At 39.0% G+C, this 14826-nt stretch overlaps 2 protein-coding genes across 3 annotated transcripts in view; both read left to right on the top strand.

Annotated features, from left to right (window-relative positions):
* Positions 1-605: 605 nt before the first annotated feature.
* On the top strand, positions 606-8077 carry LOC123513153 (2',3'-cyclic-nucleotide 3'-phosphodiesterase-like). The gene is made up of 5 exons (XM_045270067.1): positions 606-1243; positions 2111-2232; positions 2412-2676; positions 3964-4129; positions 4701-8077. The coding sequence occupies exons 1-5, from the start codon at positions 917-919 to the stop codon at positions 5363-5365; spliced, it is 1545 nt and encodes a 514-aa protein (XP_045126002.1). The 5' UTR covers positions 606-916; the 3' UTR covers positions 5366-8077.
* Positions 8078-13063: 4986 nt separating this feature from the next.
* LOC123512963 (protein ROP-like) overlaps positions 13064-14826 on the top strand; it is a 35019-nt gene continuing 33256 nt past the window's right edge. The window contains exons 1-2 of one of the 2 annotated variants that reach the window (XM_045269705.1): positions 13064-13165; positions 14556-14655. In XM_045269705.1, coding sequence (XP_045125640.1) covers positions 13079-13165; positions 14556-14655 — 187 coding nt within the window. In that variant the 5' untranslated portion in view covers positions 13064-13078. Of the gene's footprint in view, positions 13166-14483; positions 14656-14826 lie in introns of both variants that reach the window. The other variant, XM_045269706.1, reaches the window with a different exon arrangement.

Genomic DNA, 14826 nt, shown 5'->3' with positions numbered 1-14826 from the left:
AAAAGAATGCAACTTCCAACCCTGGAAAACAGAAGAGAAAGGGGAGACCTGATAGCAATATACAGAGTGATGATTGGCATGGAAAAATGGATAGGGAAGATCTGTGTATGTGGAATGGAAGAATGTCGAGAGGGCATGGGAAAAAACTAAAAATGGCCACTTATAGGAGAGATGTGAAAAAATATAGCTTCCCTCATAGAAGGGTGGAAGCATGGAATAGTTTAGACGTGGAAGTGGTCAACGCAAGGAATATTCATGATTTTAAGAAAAAGCTGGACATTAATAGATATGGAGACGGGACAACACGAGCATAGCTCTTTTCCCGTATGTTACAATTAGGTAAATACAATTAGGTAAATACACACACACAGTAAAATATTTAATGAAAATTCACAAGATAATAAGAAAATGGGTATGATATACGTATTGCAAAACGTAAACAAACAAAGTTGCCAGAGGTTACTTGTAATCTTACTCTAAGGAATGAGAATGCTCTCAGTACCTCAAATAAAACGCATTTAGAATCAGCCTACAAGATAACAATGCGAATTACATTCTTGCAATGAAGTGTGGTTAATCAGAATTGTTTCAAACTTTAAATTTATATAGTTGATGAGCAGCAAATCTTTCACTCTCTCTCTCTCTCTCTCATACGTGGAGAACAGGAAACGTTTTCTAGTACAACGCGAAAAAGTAACGTTAGAATAGAAACAGGAGGCTATTGAGAAGGATTTCCTGATATGTGAAAGATAAATGAAGTAGCTAGTTACTTCAGGCAGAGCTGTCAAGCAGAGATAAGAGAAACACGGTGGTATCACAAGCAGGTGACAGGAGAGCCTCCTCCAGGGTGTGATCAGACTGTAGGACTGGATACATTGAGGATACTGATTAGCAACACACCACTACATCCGATACAATGGGGCAGTGCTGTGCTAAGTGCAAGGAAACCCCAGAGGTGGTTAGTGTGGGGCAAAGACAGGAGGCTGGTCGGCCTTCTCTCACACCATTAGTAGCATCAGAAGAGTCCCCAGACGCACAGGATGTCGCCCCTACCCCGCCAGTTCTGCCACAGGATGAGCCCCAGCCCGAGCCTCCACCAGAACCCAGTGACAGAAGTGCCTCAGCCTCACCACCACCAGCCATGAAAGATGAAGAGGCCCTTCCTTCACCTCCAAAAGGGAATTATCTTGATTTTCCAATCATGCAAGATATGAAGACTATTGAGTATGTCCAAAAGAGCAAAGTGAGTAACTTTTCTCCTTATTTATTCTTTCATTTCATCTGAAAATAACCAAATGGTCATTAGTTGAATTGTTGTAGTGCGATAGTTCAGAGATAATTAGATGCTGTGGCACGCTGTTCAGTATACATGTATTTAGAATTATTTAGAAAATGTGCAACTTGACCAAATATTTCTGCAGTAAGGTCATCTGTCAAAGGTGAATTAGAACAAATTTCTTAAGGTGCCTCCAAATTAAAGATATCAAAAGTGCTCAGTTTCAGGACCTGACAGGGGAAGGGAATTCAGGGATGGCAAGGTTATTATAGTGTTTGGTTATATTTAGTTTTAAAAGCCTTGCGGAAGATATGAATTTGACCAAAGTGGAGAGATAGATATGTTTAGTGGTTATGATGGTCATTTGATTAGAAAAGATTACGTTTAGCGATGAAATAGTTTGTGACGTAAAATTTTATGTCCGTGGTGTCTCCATGATCATTGCCTTGGAATCAGAAAGCCACAGACAAGTGCCAGCCCCCCAGGGAATCAACATTAATGTTCCTACTTTTGATTAGATAATTCTACCAGTATTCATATTGATAAAAGTGTATTTGTCAAACAATGTAACTTGACATCCTCTCATTGAATATTCTGAACACAGATAAAAAAATCTTACTGGTTTGAACAATAAAAAAGAAAAAAAAATTAGATAGATTTATTGCAATTTTTTTCCTACTTGTTTTATAGTATTAAGCACCTATATAGTTAATACAAGAACCAGATTCCATATTCCAATTTTCAAGATACCTATAAAGGTCATCTGGATAAGGTGTCTGTATAAGAGTTGCAAATGAATGTATAAAACTTATTTCTTGTTATTGATATTTTCAGGTTATTGTTATCTTGAAAGGCCTCCCAGGATCAGGGAAGTCATTCATCAGTAGGCAGCTAAAGAAAATGTACAAGGATGGGATGATATGCTCAGCAGACCAGTATTTCATGGAGGATGGAGAGTGAGTTATTTTGTTAGATATAATTAAATAGTGTATATAGCTATATGTATACTGTCTGAGAGAAGTCCTTTCTCTCTCTGCTGATTAGAACATTTGTAATATATTTGTGTCTTACTTTTGGACACGTATATGATAAACATGTGTGGAGCTGCAAACATTTATTTCTCTTACCCTCACAGATACAAGTTTAATGCAGATAAGCTGAAGTTTGCTCATGAGTTCTGTCAGAAGAATGCAAAGAAGGCTGCTGTCAGTGGTGTTCCTGTGATTATTATTGACAACACAAACATTCAAGCATGGAACTACAAGTACTACCTGAAGCTGAGCAAAGAGCATCACTACACGCCTCTCATTCTAGAGCCTCAGACACCCTGGGCAAAGAACACGAAATTGCTAGCTAAAAAAAACTCTCATGGTGTTCCCAAAGAGGCATTAGATCAGAGGGTGAGTGAGGGAGATTAGCATGTGTGTGTATTTACCTAGGTGTGTTGTACAGGATTCAAGCAGGGCTTGTAGTGTCCTGTCTCCATGTCTCCAGTTATCCTAATTTTCTTTAAAGTTATGGACATTATGTGCTGTAACAACTTTGTCACTCAATGCATTCCACTTTTCCACCGCTCTATGTGGAAAACTGTATTTTCCAATATCCTTCACACACTGCCTCATCCTAATCTTCTTTATATGTCCTCTTGTCCTTCCAGCTTCTTTTGTGACCAGCACCAGGTCTTCCTTGTCTGTCCTTTGTATGTGTGTGTGTGTGTGTGTGTGTGTGTGTGTGTGTGTGTGTGTGTATTTACTTAAATGTATAATACATGGTTCAAGTGGGGTTCATAGTGATATGTCCCCATATCTACTTTTATCCAACTTTTCCTTGAATTTGTGCACACTTTCTGCAGCTACAATCCCTTCACTCAGTCTGTTTCCAGATGTCCACCATCCTATCTGGAAAACTAAGCTTTTTAATGTCCCTTAAACACTGATTTTTCATTACCTTGTTCTTCCATCTCCATCCTCCATCAGTGATACCAGGTCTTGTCTATCTATCTTTTTCATACAGTTTACTAATTTACACATCATTTATAGATCTCTTTTCTGTCTATCCTTCAAAGTTGGTAGTTCCATATCCTTAAGTTTTTCTTCATGTAGCTATGTGTATTTATAAAGCTAAGTATTTGTTTCATAAGTAACAAAGTCAGACATTTCTTAAACATCACCATTTTGCTAACGGAGGAGGAAAACTTGATGATGTGTACTCAAGCGTTATGTTGCAAATGAATAGCTGCTTTATCAAATAACTAGGCTATGTACAATCGCTCACAAAACTATCGGTGCATAGGGGTCCGATAACTATGGACGTATTTGATAAGGTTTTCTGGGGAGGGTTGGTATGCCTGTATGTTGTTGGTTTGGAAGAATCGAACTGGCGGACTGTTGTTTTGAAACGTCGGGAGTGAGACTTACAGTATTAACTAAGTAAGATTTTTCATCATCTGTAGTAAAGGGCGGAAAGAAAAGAAAGGCGGAATTAAAGGTCGGAAAGAGAGAGAGAGAGAGAGAGAGAGAGTGTGGAGGGACAACTGCGAGCATCAGGTCTACAAACATATGACAAGACGGACAGTGAAGTTTCGGTTAGCTTTTCCCCATGTTCCACAATGTTTCGACGAATTTTGCACCGATACTTTTGTGAGCGACTGTACATGTCTTCTTTAATAACATGTATCTGGTCTACAGCTGAAGAAGTATGAACCAGCATTACCACTGTATTATTGGTGGTTCCTGAATGAGGAGGACTCTAGTCAAATTCTCACCATGGCACAGGATTGGCTGAAGAAATCACTGCAGGTGCAAGAATTTTTTGAAGACTTTTGTGAATTTTCCAAGCTCTCATCAGTTGAAGGTATTTTCATACATACAATACACATGCACACCATGAATATTCACTGCCCACATATGTATACATACTTAAGCAGTAAACCTATGGGTGTCTCCATTTCAGTTTTCAGCCCCATACATTTGTAGGGAGTGAAAATATAGAGCAGGGAGTTACCAATCATTTTGCTCCTTCCCTGTTCAAATAATGAATTAGATTGTATAATATTGATGTATGCAATGAATGAAATATTATGAAGCATCCAAAGTTCTGTGGAAGAAATGCACCTGAAGTCTTATGATGAGAGTAAAAGATATTATTTTTTAATATATGGCCATGAAATTCTAAGACATTGAAATGTACAAAGTAGGGAAATAAGATTATGTAATAAAAAAGACATGCATTGAGCAACTTGAATATTAGTAAAAAGGCAACAATATGTACATAAGTGTTAGTTATTGTTTGTTTTTATTGGTCCTGATTAGTGTAAAACTTTCCCTTACTGTTTCTTCTTTACTGACTAAATTTCTGGAAACTTTAAGGAAACTATTGATAACCTCAAACTTATTTTTGCTTTCAATGCCAACATTTCTTCCAGACATGCTCATGTACTACAAAAGAAATGAGGGACCTGGAGACTACAAAGTTCTTCATGCTACTGCCTGTGTCACCAGGAAGGGCAAGGCAAAGAATGCCAAGGAGTACATGGCAAAGAAGGTTGTCAAAGACTCTCTTGGCAAAATCTTCCCCCTCCATGTCATTGGCTTTGTCTTAACACCACGGACATATGGAGTCAGGCTAAGGTTAGGAGAAGAGGCACTGGAATTATGGGGCATGGATGATCATGAGGTAGAGTCTGAAGACACCACAAGTGCATCATCAGGTCAACAGCCTGTTAGAGATGGTCAAGTCAGCTTAGATGATACAAACTTGAGGAAAGGCTCTTGCCATAGCACCTTAAGAACTGGGAAGTCTCAGCTGGACAAATCTCGGTTCCATCCTATGAGTGGCAGAGGAAGTCGCGCTCATCTCACTCTTGGATGTGCCCCAATGGTCCATGCCAAAATCACAGGATTTGACTTGATGAAAGTTGTTGTTCTTGAACAAGGAGTGATGAAAAATGAAAACCCTGAAGAGTCAAGTGAAATGTTTGAATCCTTTTCAATCCCTGAGGGTGAATTAAGAACTTATGGTGACAGTATTTGGGTTATATATCCAGAGAAAGAAATTTGTGTAAGTTCTTTGTTTTCAGCATTTTATTAGGTACAGTTGAATTTCCTTTGAGTTAAGTTATCATCATAGTTATTTTGAAATGCTCCATAGAAAGTACTTACATGTACTAGTCTTATCTACCAAATTTCAGCCTGTGAGGTTGTGTGGTCAGTGGCTTGCACTGATCTCATTTCAGAGCTTCTGGTGGACCACTTTTATTCCAAGTTGTCTTGGGTTTCCTTCTAAAAGACAAAGGAAACTTGCAGTGAAATGGTCCGGGAACTCAAGAATGCATAAAATACATAAATAACAAGTTAGTTATTCAGCCTTTTATAGTCAGGTACGTTCCTGTTTTATAATTACAAAGATTATATTATATGATTATAGTCCTAAAGATGACACAAGACATTAGGCCTAACTGATACTTATGTTTTAATTTCTCAGTGGTGATGGTGTTGGTTCTGTTTTAGGAGCAGTTGAAAAACCAGTGACTGAGTTGTGACTGACAGTAAACATGCTTTAATCTGCAGGCATTGTTAGATCCTCTCATGGGCAGTATGAATAATCATATCTGTTGAGATGACAGAGTTGTTTTTGTTGTAATTCTCAAAGATTTTGAAGGCAAATCATCTTTGTACTGCACATGGTAATCCTGCTTGAGGGTGGTCTTGCTTGATGGTATTGTACTCTTAGTAATGGGTTCAAGCTGAATTTTAATGATTGTAAATGTTTCACAAGCACTAAAACTTGTCAGCTGAACATGTTACTCATAATCATGGTGCTGATTTCTGAACTGTCTTCCTGTGAGTGATCTTTTTATCACTGCCCAGTCTGCTTAGTGACAAGCAGGCCTTTATAATTGTGATAATTGTTTTAAGGTAATGTAATGTAACTCCAGACCTTGAATGATGTGTAATCAATTCAGGTTCAAGTCATTGTAGTCTTAATTTTCTTTAACACCCTTACAAGGTCCTATGGTTTATGTGTTTCTTCCAGGTTTTGCAGTCACAGTCAAAATCTCTCTCTCTCTCTCTCTCTCTCTCTCTCTCTCTCTCTCTCTCTCTCTCTCTCTCTCTCTCTCTCTCTCTCTCTCTCTCTCTCTCTCTCTCTCTCTCTCTCTATATATATATATATATATATATATATATATATATATATATATGAATTATGATTAAAAAGGTTTGAAGACCATATATGTGTAGCACACCATGCACCTGTAATCTATACATATCTCATTTGATAGGATGAAAGAATCAGATTCGATACTGGACAGATCACAACAAAATGGGTCTTATTAATCATATTCATAACATTTAAATTTTAGAAAGCAACCTCATATTTAGAAATCATTAGTTATCATCACTTCTCTCTGATTATCAGATTTTGAGTTATTCTAGTGATGATGCTAAAGATAAATGTTTTATATTTTTATTGATTGTTGTTTGCTTTGGAATTCATGAAACTGGCTTTAATATAACATAATGCAAAATAGCATTGAAAATGAATTCTTGTTGATATTTCTATACTGCATAATCATCATCTCCAGTTACTGGTTAACTTGATATTAACATTTATGTATAAAATGTTGATCATGAAATGATTTTAAAGCTTTATATGTTGATGGGTCTAGTGCAAGAAGAATAGAGCATCCCTCTATCTTCCTTAGTGTAGTGAAAGTACATCACACTGTGCTCCTTCAACACCCCACAGTTTGCTTTTATCATGCATCTCATTATACAGTCATGTAATACACATATTGCACATTTTCACACATGCACTGTACCAGTTTGGGTCCAAATGAAAATACACGTTCATGATACATAACGTTTGATTGTCATATTCACAATTCTGAATTGCACCTACTTGTTCACATGAATGAGCGTTAATCACATAACTTTCCAAACTTTACAATTATGAACCTCTTTTTGAAGTCTTTACTGTTGAGGTTCTTCAAAATGTAATCTCATTTTATGAATTTCATTATCCTCTGAATACTTTAGTGTTCTGATCTTCTATTTCATTGCCATATCAATTGAGATTAGTGCATCCTACCTTTTGTTTATCACCTCACTTGGTCTCCTCAGCTCCACAGTAACATAACCTCTCACTATGCTGTATTATCTTGACGTGTGGGATGTTTTGCTGTTTTGTTGGACTTGGTTTCAAATAGGTTAAGAAATTTTCCCATCAGAATAAAAGACAAATGTCCTTCACATTCTTCTTGTTGACTGGTCAATCATGATATTTATTTTCTCACCATAAGTGATATTGGTCCTCTTGGGTCTGCATATACAACTGTAGTGATATTAATGATGGTGTGACAGTTACTGTATGGGACTGAGCTATATGTCTGATAGCTTTGTAATCAGTCATTAGGTAATGATTACTTGATTGAACTCATTAAGGACCATTATGATAACCTCAGTACTTCATAGTCACCATTCTGAAATTGATCTATTGCTGTGTATGCTCTTGTATAACTTATCTTATTCATTTTAGGGAAACAGTTTTGGATAACAACAAGACACATGTACTTGTTTTCAAAACCAAAGTATGATCAGTCTTATCTTATTTTTAGTTAGATATATTTTTAATATTAATAGAGTACTATACTTCACTTAGTTCTTTATAATTCATTTCTACATCTCCATCTTAATTTTGATATGGGTTTATGTGAAAACTCCAAAAGACTTATGTTGAATCTATGTATCTAAAAGCAACTATACTAACTCAACAAACAATAATAAAAAAGAATGCTTAAAACTTATTTGTGTTTGCACTTTTTTTTTTTTTTTTTTTTTTTTTATTACGGTAAGACCTATAGCGCTTGTAGGCACACTTGAAGAGTGTATGGGAAGCGCTATTCAGCTTCCGCCCATTAGTGGCGCAGGCAATTTTATTTATAGTGGTACCCGTATTAGGGCCCATATCACCGCCCAAGCTCATCTTGAGTGTAACCACCTAGAACCTGGGTATCATGGTGACATGTAGGTAACTTTAAACCACTCAACAAATGGCAAAGTGTTTTAAGGCTGTACATGGTGGGATTCGAACCTACGCGTGGACGTCTGCCGGATCCCACGCTCACCACCTTATCCACTATGCCACTGCCTCCTGTTTGGCAGAAGTATTCCTCACATTAAACAATGCCCTCAACTTCAGTAAATGCTAAAATAATGCCCTGTCTAAACTAGTTGTCCTCTTAAAGGCTCCCTATGTTCTTATGAAACACACACATTTCTGACACATAATGAGATGCCAAACAACTGTGCACAGACAACTTCCAACTAGATGAAGCAGCTTTTCTAACCTTACTTTTACTTAGACTGATATGTCAACTCAAGGAATTCTAATAGGTAAATATCATTGGCCAGAATGTGTGACCTATATTAAGCCACTCTCCCTTTCTTAACCCCACTTCATGTCTGTCTCCCCATTCCCACTCTCCTATTGTTTCTATATTTCTCATACCCCATCCCTATCACCTCCATCTAATCCCATCTTACCCCTAAGTCTCTCTCTCTCTCTCTCTCTCTCTCTCTCTCTCTCTCTCTCTCTCTCTCTCTCTCTCTCTCTCTCTCTCTCTCTCTCTTTCTCAACATAATACTCACTCATACATGGATTATTACTAATATTATTATTATTATCATTACTAGTAGTAGTAGTAGTAGTAGTAGCAGTAATACTATTATTATTAGTAGTAATTGTAGTAATAGTAGTAGTAGTAGTAGTAGTAGCTAATCGTAGCAGCAGCAGTAGCAGTAGTAATTGTAGTAGTAATACTGGTAGACTGGTAGTAGTAGTAGTAGCAGTAGCAGTAGCAGTAGCAGCAGCAACAGCAGCAGCAGTAGTACACGCCCGGTAGCTCAGTGGTTAGAGCGCTGGCTTCACAAGCCAGAGGACCGAGGTTCGATTCCCCGGCCGGGTGGAGATATTTGGGTGTGTCTCCTTTCACGTGTAGCCCCTGTTCACCTAGCAGTAAGTAGGTATGGGATGTAAATCGAGGAGTTGTAACCTTGTTGTCCCGGTGTATGGTGCCTGGTCTCAGGCCTATCCGAAGATCGGAAATAATGAGCTCTGAGCTCGTTCCGTAGGGTAACGCTGTCTCGTCAGAGACTGCAGCAGATCAAACAGTGAAACACAAAGATAGGTCATTATTAGCTCTGAGCCCTCTAGGTTAGCGGCTGGCTTGGTGACTACCAAACCATAAGTGAATCACACACACACACACACACACACACACACATCAATAGTAAGTATAATAGTGCTGCTGCTGCTGTTGCTATTACTACTGTCATTTCTACTATTACTTCCACCACTACTACTACACTTTCTCATTATCATTCCCTATTTCTTTCTTCTACTACCTACAAATTATGTATTTCAGATGGAAAACAGCTCGGAATTTCCGTGAAAAACTGAAAACTTAAGGAAATATTGACGAGTTGACTTCGGGGAAGGGGGAGTAGGACACGTGTTGGTCTGCCATTATGGTGGGCAGTTTGAATGGGATATAACCATTGTCTTATTTAAAGACATTTGGAGAATTATTTATCTATTTATGGATTAATTCTCAATTTGCTTCTGAAAACACAAGGAAGTATAGATAGATATTGATACACTGACCTCGGATGAAAGCACCGGTGATGTGCCTCTCTGTGGCCTCTGTGTGGAAGAAAACGCCCAGACTGGAATGCACTACATTTTATGACACAACAAATACTTTAACTAACAGCCAATATAAAGTAACATTATCGAGTCCACTGTTTACAAAGCGAAATCCAACAAACCGCCTGTATATCTCACTAACGGAGCCACAAACTCATTATAATGTCCAGAAGGATATCACAGCCAGACAACGTTATATTACATTTCTGGAATTTTTTTTTTTTTTTTTTTTTTTTTTTGCTTCCCAGTCAAACAAGAAAAAAAAATCCTCGTCGTATAAAGAATTTATGTATATATGTTTTGTGTTTTGGCAATGCAAAAACTTAATATTCGAAAATACGAATAGTTAGACTAGATGTTATTGAATGATATCACTTGACTCATGTTTCTCATATTTTTTAAGTCTTATATAAATAAACATAAAAAACAATCCAGGGCGTGCTAATTAGTAAAAAATAATCAAGATAATAAAATGGCAAAAATGTTATTTTAACGAGGGAAAAAAAAGAAAAAACTAAACAAGATCTTATTACGGATTGTACCTTGGTTTTCATTTCTTTCATTAAGTTAGAAACCAAAACGATGCAACCCCCCGCCTCCGAATAGAAAGAAAAACTTATGATATAAAGCCGAAGTTTTTTTGCACCATTTCTCAGCAGGTCCATCTCCTCTTCCTTCTCTTTCAGACTCCTCATCTCCCTTCCACTTCAACCTTATCCACCTACTCCAACACAGCGACCATTTGAATCACCTGCAAACACCTGCAAAATCCTCGAATTTGCCCTAAATAGGAGAGGAAACTTCAACCTAGGCTATGGCAGGATGGTGACTGGGCTAGCTGCGGGACCTAAGCGGGTGCTCACTGCTCACCGGCGCTGGCCAGGCCGGGACGCCAAAGACACCTCGGTGTGGTGTGTTATGAACTTATGGCGTTGTATGGTATGGTATGGTGAGTGGTGGTGACGGTGTTGGTGTAGTGTGGTGTGTTGGTGTTGTGGAATGTTATAGTGTCTAGTGGTTGTGTGTTGTGGTGGTGGTGTGTGGTGGTACTATGGTGGTGATGGTGGTGCTGTGATGTGGTGGTGCCCATGGTGTCTGTTGGCACTGTGCTATGGTGATGTTTGGTGTTTGTGTGTGATTGTGGTGTCGAGTCCAGGTTGTGTGGTGTGATGGTCTCTTGTGTTTGCGTGTGGTGGTTTCTGGTGGTGCTATATACTGGTGATGATAGTGGTGTGGCGTAGTCTGGTGTGGTGATGTGGTGTGACACTTTCTACACACCCATCAAGTTAACTACCGTGTGTGTGTGTGTGCCTACAGTGTGTGGGAATTAGAGACCAGTCACAAAACTGTATGTATAATTGGTGTTTAGCTTTTAACTGACAACTATGAGAGAGAGAGAGAGAGAGAGAGAGAGAGAGAGAGAGAGAGAGAGAGAGAGAGAGAATGGGGGTTAAGGAGGTATGAGAACAATCGAGGAGGGGAGGAGGGACAGGGAGGGGTGTGGGTAGGAGAAGAGGAAGAAGGGATCGCCTATGATACACATCAGCCTGTGGTTAACTTGCACTGGAGAGTTGGACAGAGTAGAGGTGAGGGGAAGAAAGCCTAGTGCAGCGGAGGCGCAGGAGGGGAGACACGCAGTTAGCAAGATCACAAAAGCAGGTAGCATGAAAATAACGGTAGAAGATAACAAGAGATGGAATATATTCCGACGGTGAGGATGAGGCTGTCTAAGGAGGGGAGTAGATGAGACGTAAATCTTTTATTCCAGCGGATGGCATTCTAAGAAAATCAAATAGGGCATAATAACGTACCTATTCGATTTTCTTAGCATGCCATTCGATATTATGGATTTGTTGGACGTTGGTATTCCTCCCAAGTATCTAAATGCCCCTTGGATTCTTTTGTGCTGATCTCAATGCTGCTAGTTTTAGTGGTGTCACATTCTCCTATAGATGTAACCATTGCATTTACCATTTACCTATTAAATGTGTTGGAGGATGAACACACTCACGCACAGGTCCAGGGAAGCTTAATATGAATACCAAGTTTGTGAAGATAGGAAGATACACAGACAGACAGATAAAGAGATAAGTACACATTAGATGCAAATATAGATAGGTATAGACATAATATAGATGGATAATTAATGACTGATTGATATTTCTGCATAAATGTAAAGACCTTGCTGTTAGTCATCAACTTGTACGTACAGTCGGCTCCCTACTTGAAGCAATTTTTCTACCTGTATTTCTAATAAAAGTGACATCTGTCTTTTTTTTTTCATGGTAGCTATGATCGGTTAAGGCCAAGCTGCCTCAGTACTCTCAATCATTCATACCTTTCTCTGGTAAACCCTGAAACTCCCTACCTGCTTCTGTGTTTCCAACTTCAAATGCCTTGACTTCATTTAAGAGGGAGGTTTCACGACATTTATTCCTTTCTTTTGGCTAACTTTCTCGGACCTGCCATTAAGGGGACTAGTAACTACGTAGGCCTCTTTTCTCGTCTTATGTTGCCCTTGACCAGCTTTCCCTTCTTACATAAAAAATAAAAATATAATTAATTGATATGTTTAATCACCAAGGATATCTTATGGAGTAGATTCCATGCACTCATCTGTTACGGCTGTAGGTAGTGGATATCACACAAGGTGACGACACGGTCATATAAAGAAGTGACAGGATAAATATGTGGGGAGATTAGCAAACTCCCTGTTGCATGCAGAATTCAAGCGGCAGCTCTTTGATGCCTGCAGAGGTGCCTGGGGTGGTGCAGTTGCCTTCGGGAATTCTGATGTTTTCTTCCTATTACTGAATGAGTATACTGTAGATTACCTGTGGAGATTGAAAGTGTTTAGATTACAACATTATTACACAATTTTCATTTTCAAGTATAGTAGCTGATCTAGAAACATATTTCATCTTAATTTTCTATGACATCTTATAGCAAACCCAATCGCAACCTGCGCTATATCTATACCTGTAATTTTTGTGAATACTGTGGTTTTCATCACACCTTCATTAGTTTGTTCCTCGTTGTACCACTCCATAAGATGACCAACTCTTAGTTCTTTTGTTGGGTACATTAGGCAATTTGATGCAGCAGCTGCCGAGAGCCAGGGACACAGCCGTCTGCCTGACGAGGCGAATCTCATCAGTCCCTCGCGCGCCGTCCTCGAGGAAGGTACGAGTAGTTGGCTGTGCGTGTGGTGGGGTGTATCCTTTACTGAATTTTGTCCATATAATTTTGCTTTGTTGTCTGGGTAGATATGCTCTTTGAGTAATGTTATCTTTAAATCATGATTAAGGCCACGAAACAAAAGGGCAGGGATGGATGTTGTATAATTTTGTGTAAATTGCATGCAGATTCCTTACGGCAGAGGTGTCTACAGTATGTGTGTAGTATTTATTATGAATGGTCCTTTGAAGGCTAACTCAACACTTGGTCCGAGATATCAAGAGTAGTTTTTCCAGTGTCCATTAGTGCTAATCAATGAGACACCTCTGAAATATTAAGGATGACGATTGACAGGCATAGTGGAGGGATGCGAAAAAAACAGTATCAAAATATATTGCATTCAGATGACTTTCGTGACCCAAGGGTAGGTTGTTAGGTATCAGAATTATCATCACTCATGCTTGACGTAACAGTTTTGTATTTTGCGTTCATAATTCCACCGTCATTAGATGATCTGTTGGATATCATCTATAACTTGCAGGTCTTCAATTGTCTGCATTCTTTCCATTTTTCTTGTTGCAATTGTTTGAAAGAGATGTGGTCTAATTCAATTTTTTTTTTTTTCATTTCGATTTTATAGATTTTGTTCTTCCTTTCAAATATTGTCATTATTTTTCCTGTGTTATCAACGGATCCCAGCCGGCCGTGGACGGGCGGTGGCCAACAAAGGTCAGAGGTGGTTGGCACGCCCGCCGTCCAGCCCTGCATGGAGACACCTCAAAGGACCCATTAGGTCCACTTATTTCTCATCCTGGCTGTGAATCATCCCAGCTCACCCAGTCTGGCTTACTTATCTCGCGCTTTTTTTTTTTTTTTTTTTTTTTTTTTTTAATAGTGGGGGTGAAGAAGACAAGAGTGAACTAGCTAGAGGAAAAGTAGGGGTGAAGAAATGGGGTGAAAGAAAGTATCTCGCGCCACAGCTGGGACCTTCATTATATCCCTCGATCCCTCGTGGTCACCCAGCCATCCATTCATGCTTGCGGTGCCACCTAGCAGAAACACGTTTTTTTTTTTTTTTTTGTCTCTCTATACATCCAGTAGACAGTAATTTGCATATCATTGTTGTCTTCATTCTTAGTCTGGAGTTTCCTTCTTCGAATATAGATCTGAATAAAGCTATATTCATTATGAGGTCAATTTTCTCATTCTCTTGGGTCACATAAACAATTATTAATAAATGACCGAAAGTCTCTCGCTCATAGCATTTTCTGAAATAAATAGACACACTCTATATACTTTAAGCAATCCCATCCCTCCTTATCAGCCTGTTGTAAATGGGAGTCAAAGAATTCCTGTGTCCAAGCTCTCCTCAGCAGTGTATTGTCTGTTATTCAAGCGGGGCGCCATCCGCTATCGATTGGACGCCACCTACCGCCACTCAGAGGACTTCGCCAACACATCTGTCAAAATGGCTCTCAAGGAGTTAGTCGGGAAAAGTAAGTATTATATGCATTGTTTCGGCCTTGTAATCATGCCAGTAGATATAGGAGTACCTGAGGGGTGTGTGAGTGTCAGGCGTGGGCGTGTGGGTGTTGTGTGGGCGTGAGGAAAATGTGTCGAAGAGCGGGAGGGTGGTGGTGGGAGGCTCTCTGACGTCGTCTGCTGCC

Source organism: Portunus trituberculatus, chromosome 35, assembly GCF_017591435.1.
Source record: "Portunus trituberculatus isolate SZX2019 chromosome 35, ASM1759143v1, whole genome shotgun sequence".
Taxonomy (NCBI): domain Eukaryota; kingdom Metazoa; phylum Arthropoda; class Malacostraca; order Decapoda; family Portunidae; genus Portunus; species Portunus trituberculatus.
Note: the sequence above shows the minus strand (reverse complement) of the source record. Positions and strands in the feature narration are given on the sequence as shown.

Coding starts and splice junctions, on each gene's coding strand:
- LOC123513153 (XM_045270067.1), top strand. CDS start 917: ATGGGGCAGTGCTGTGCTAAGTGCAAGGAAACCCCAGAGGTGGTTAGT. Junction 2,233..2,411: donor TATTTCATGGAGGATGGAGA/GTGAGTTATTTT, acceptor TTACCCTCACAG/ATACAAGTTTAATGCAGATA. Junction 4,130..4,700: donor CAAGCTCTCATCAGTTGAAG/GTATTTTCATAC, acceptor CATTTCTTCCAG/ACATGCTCATGTACTACAAA.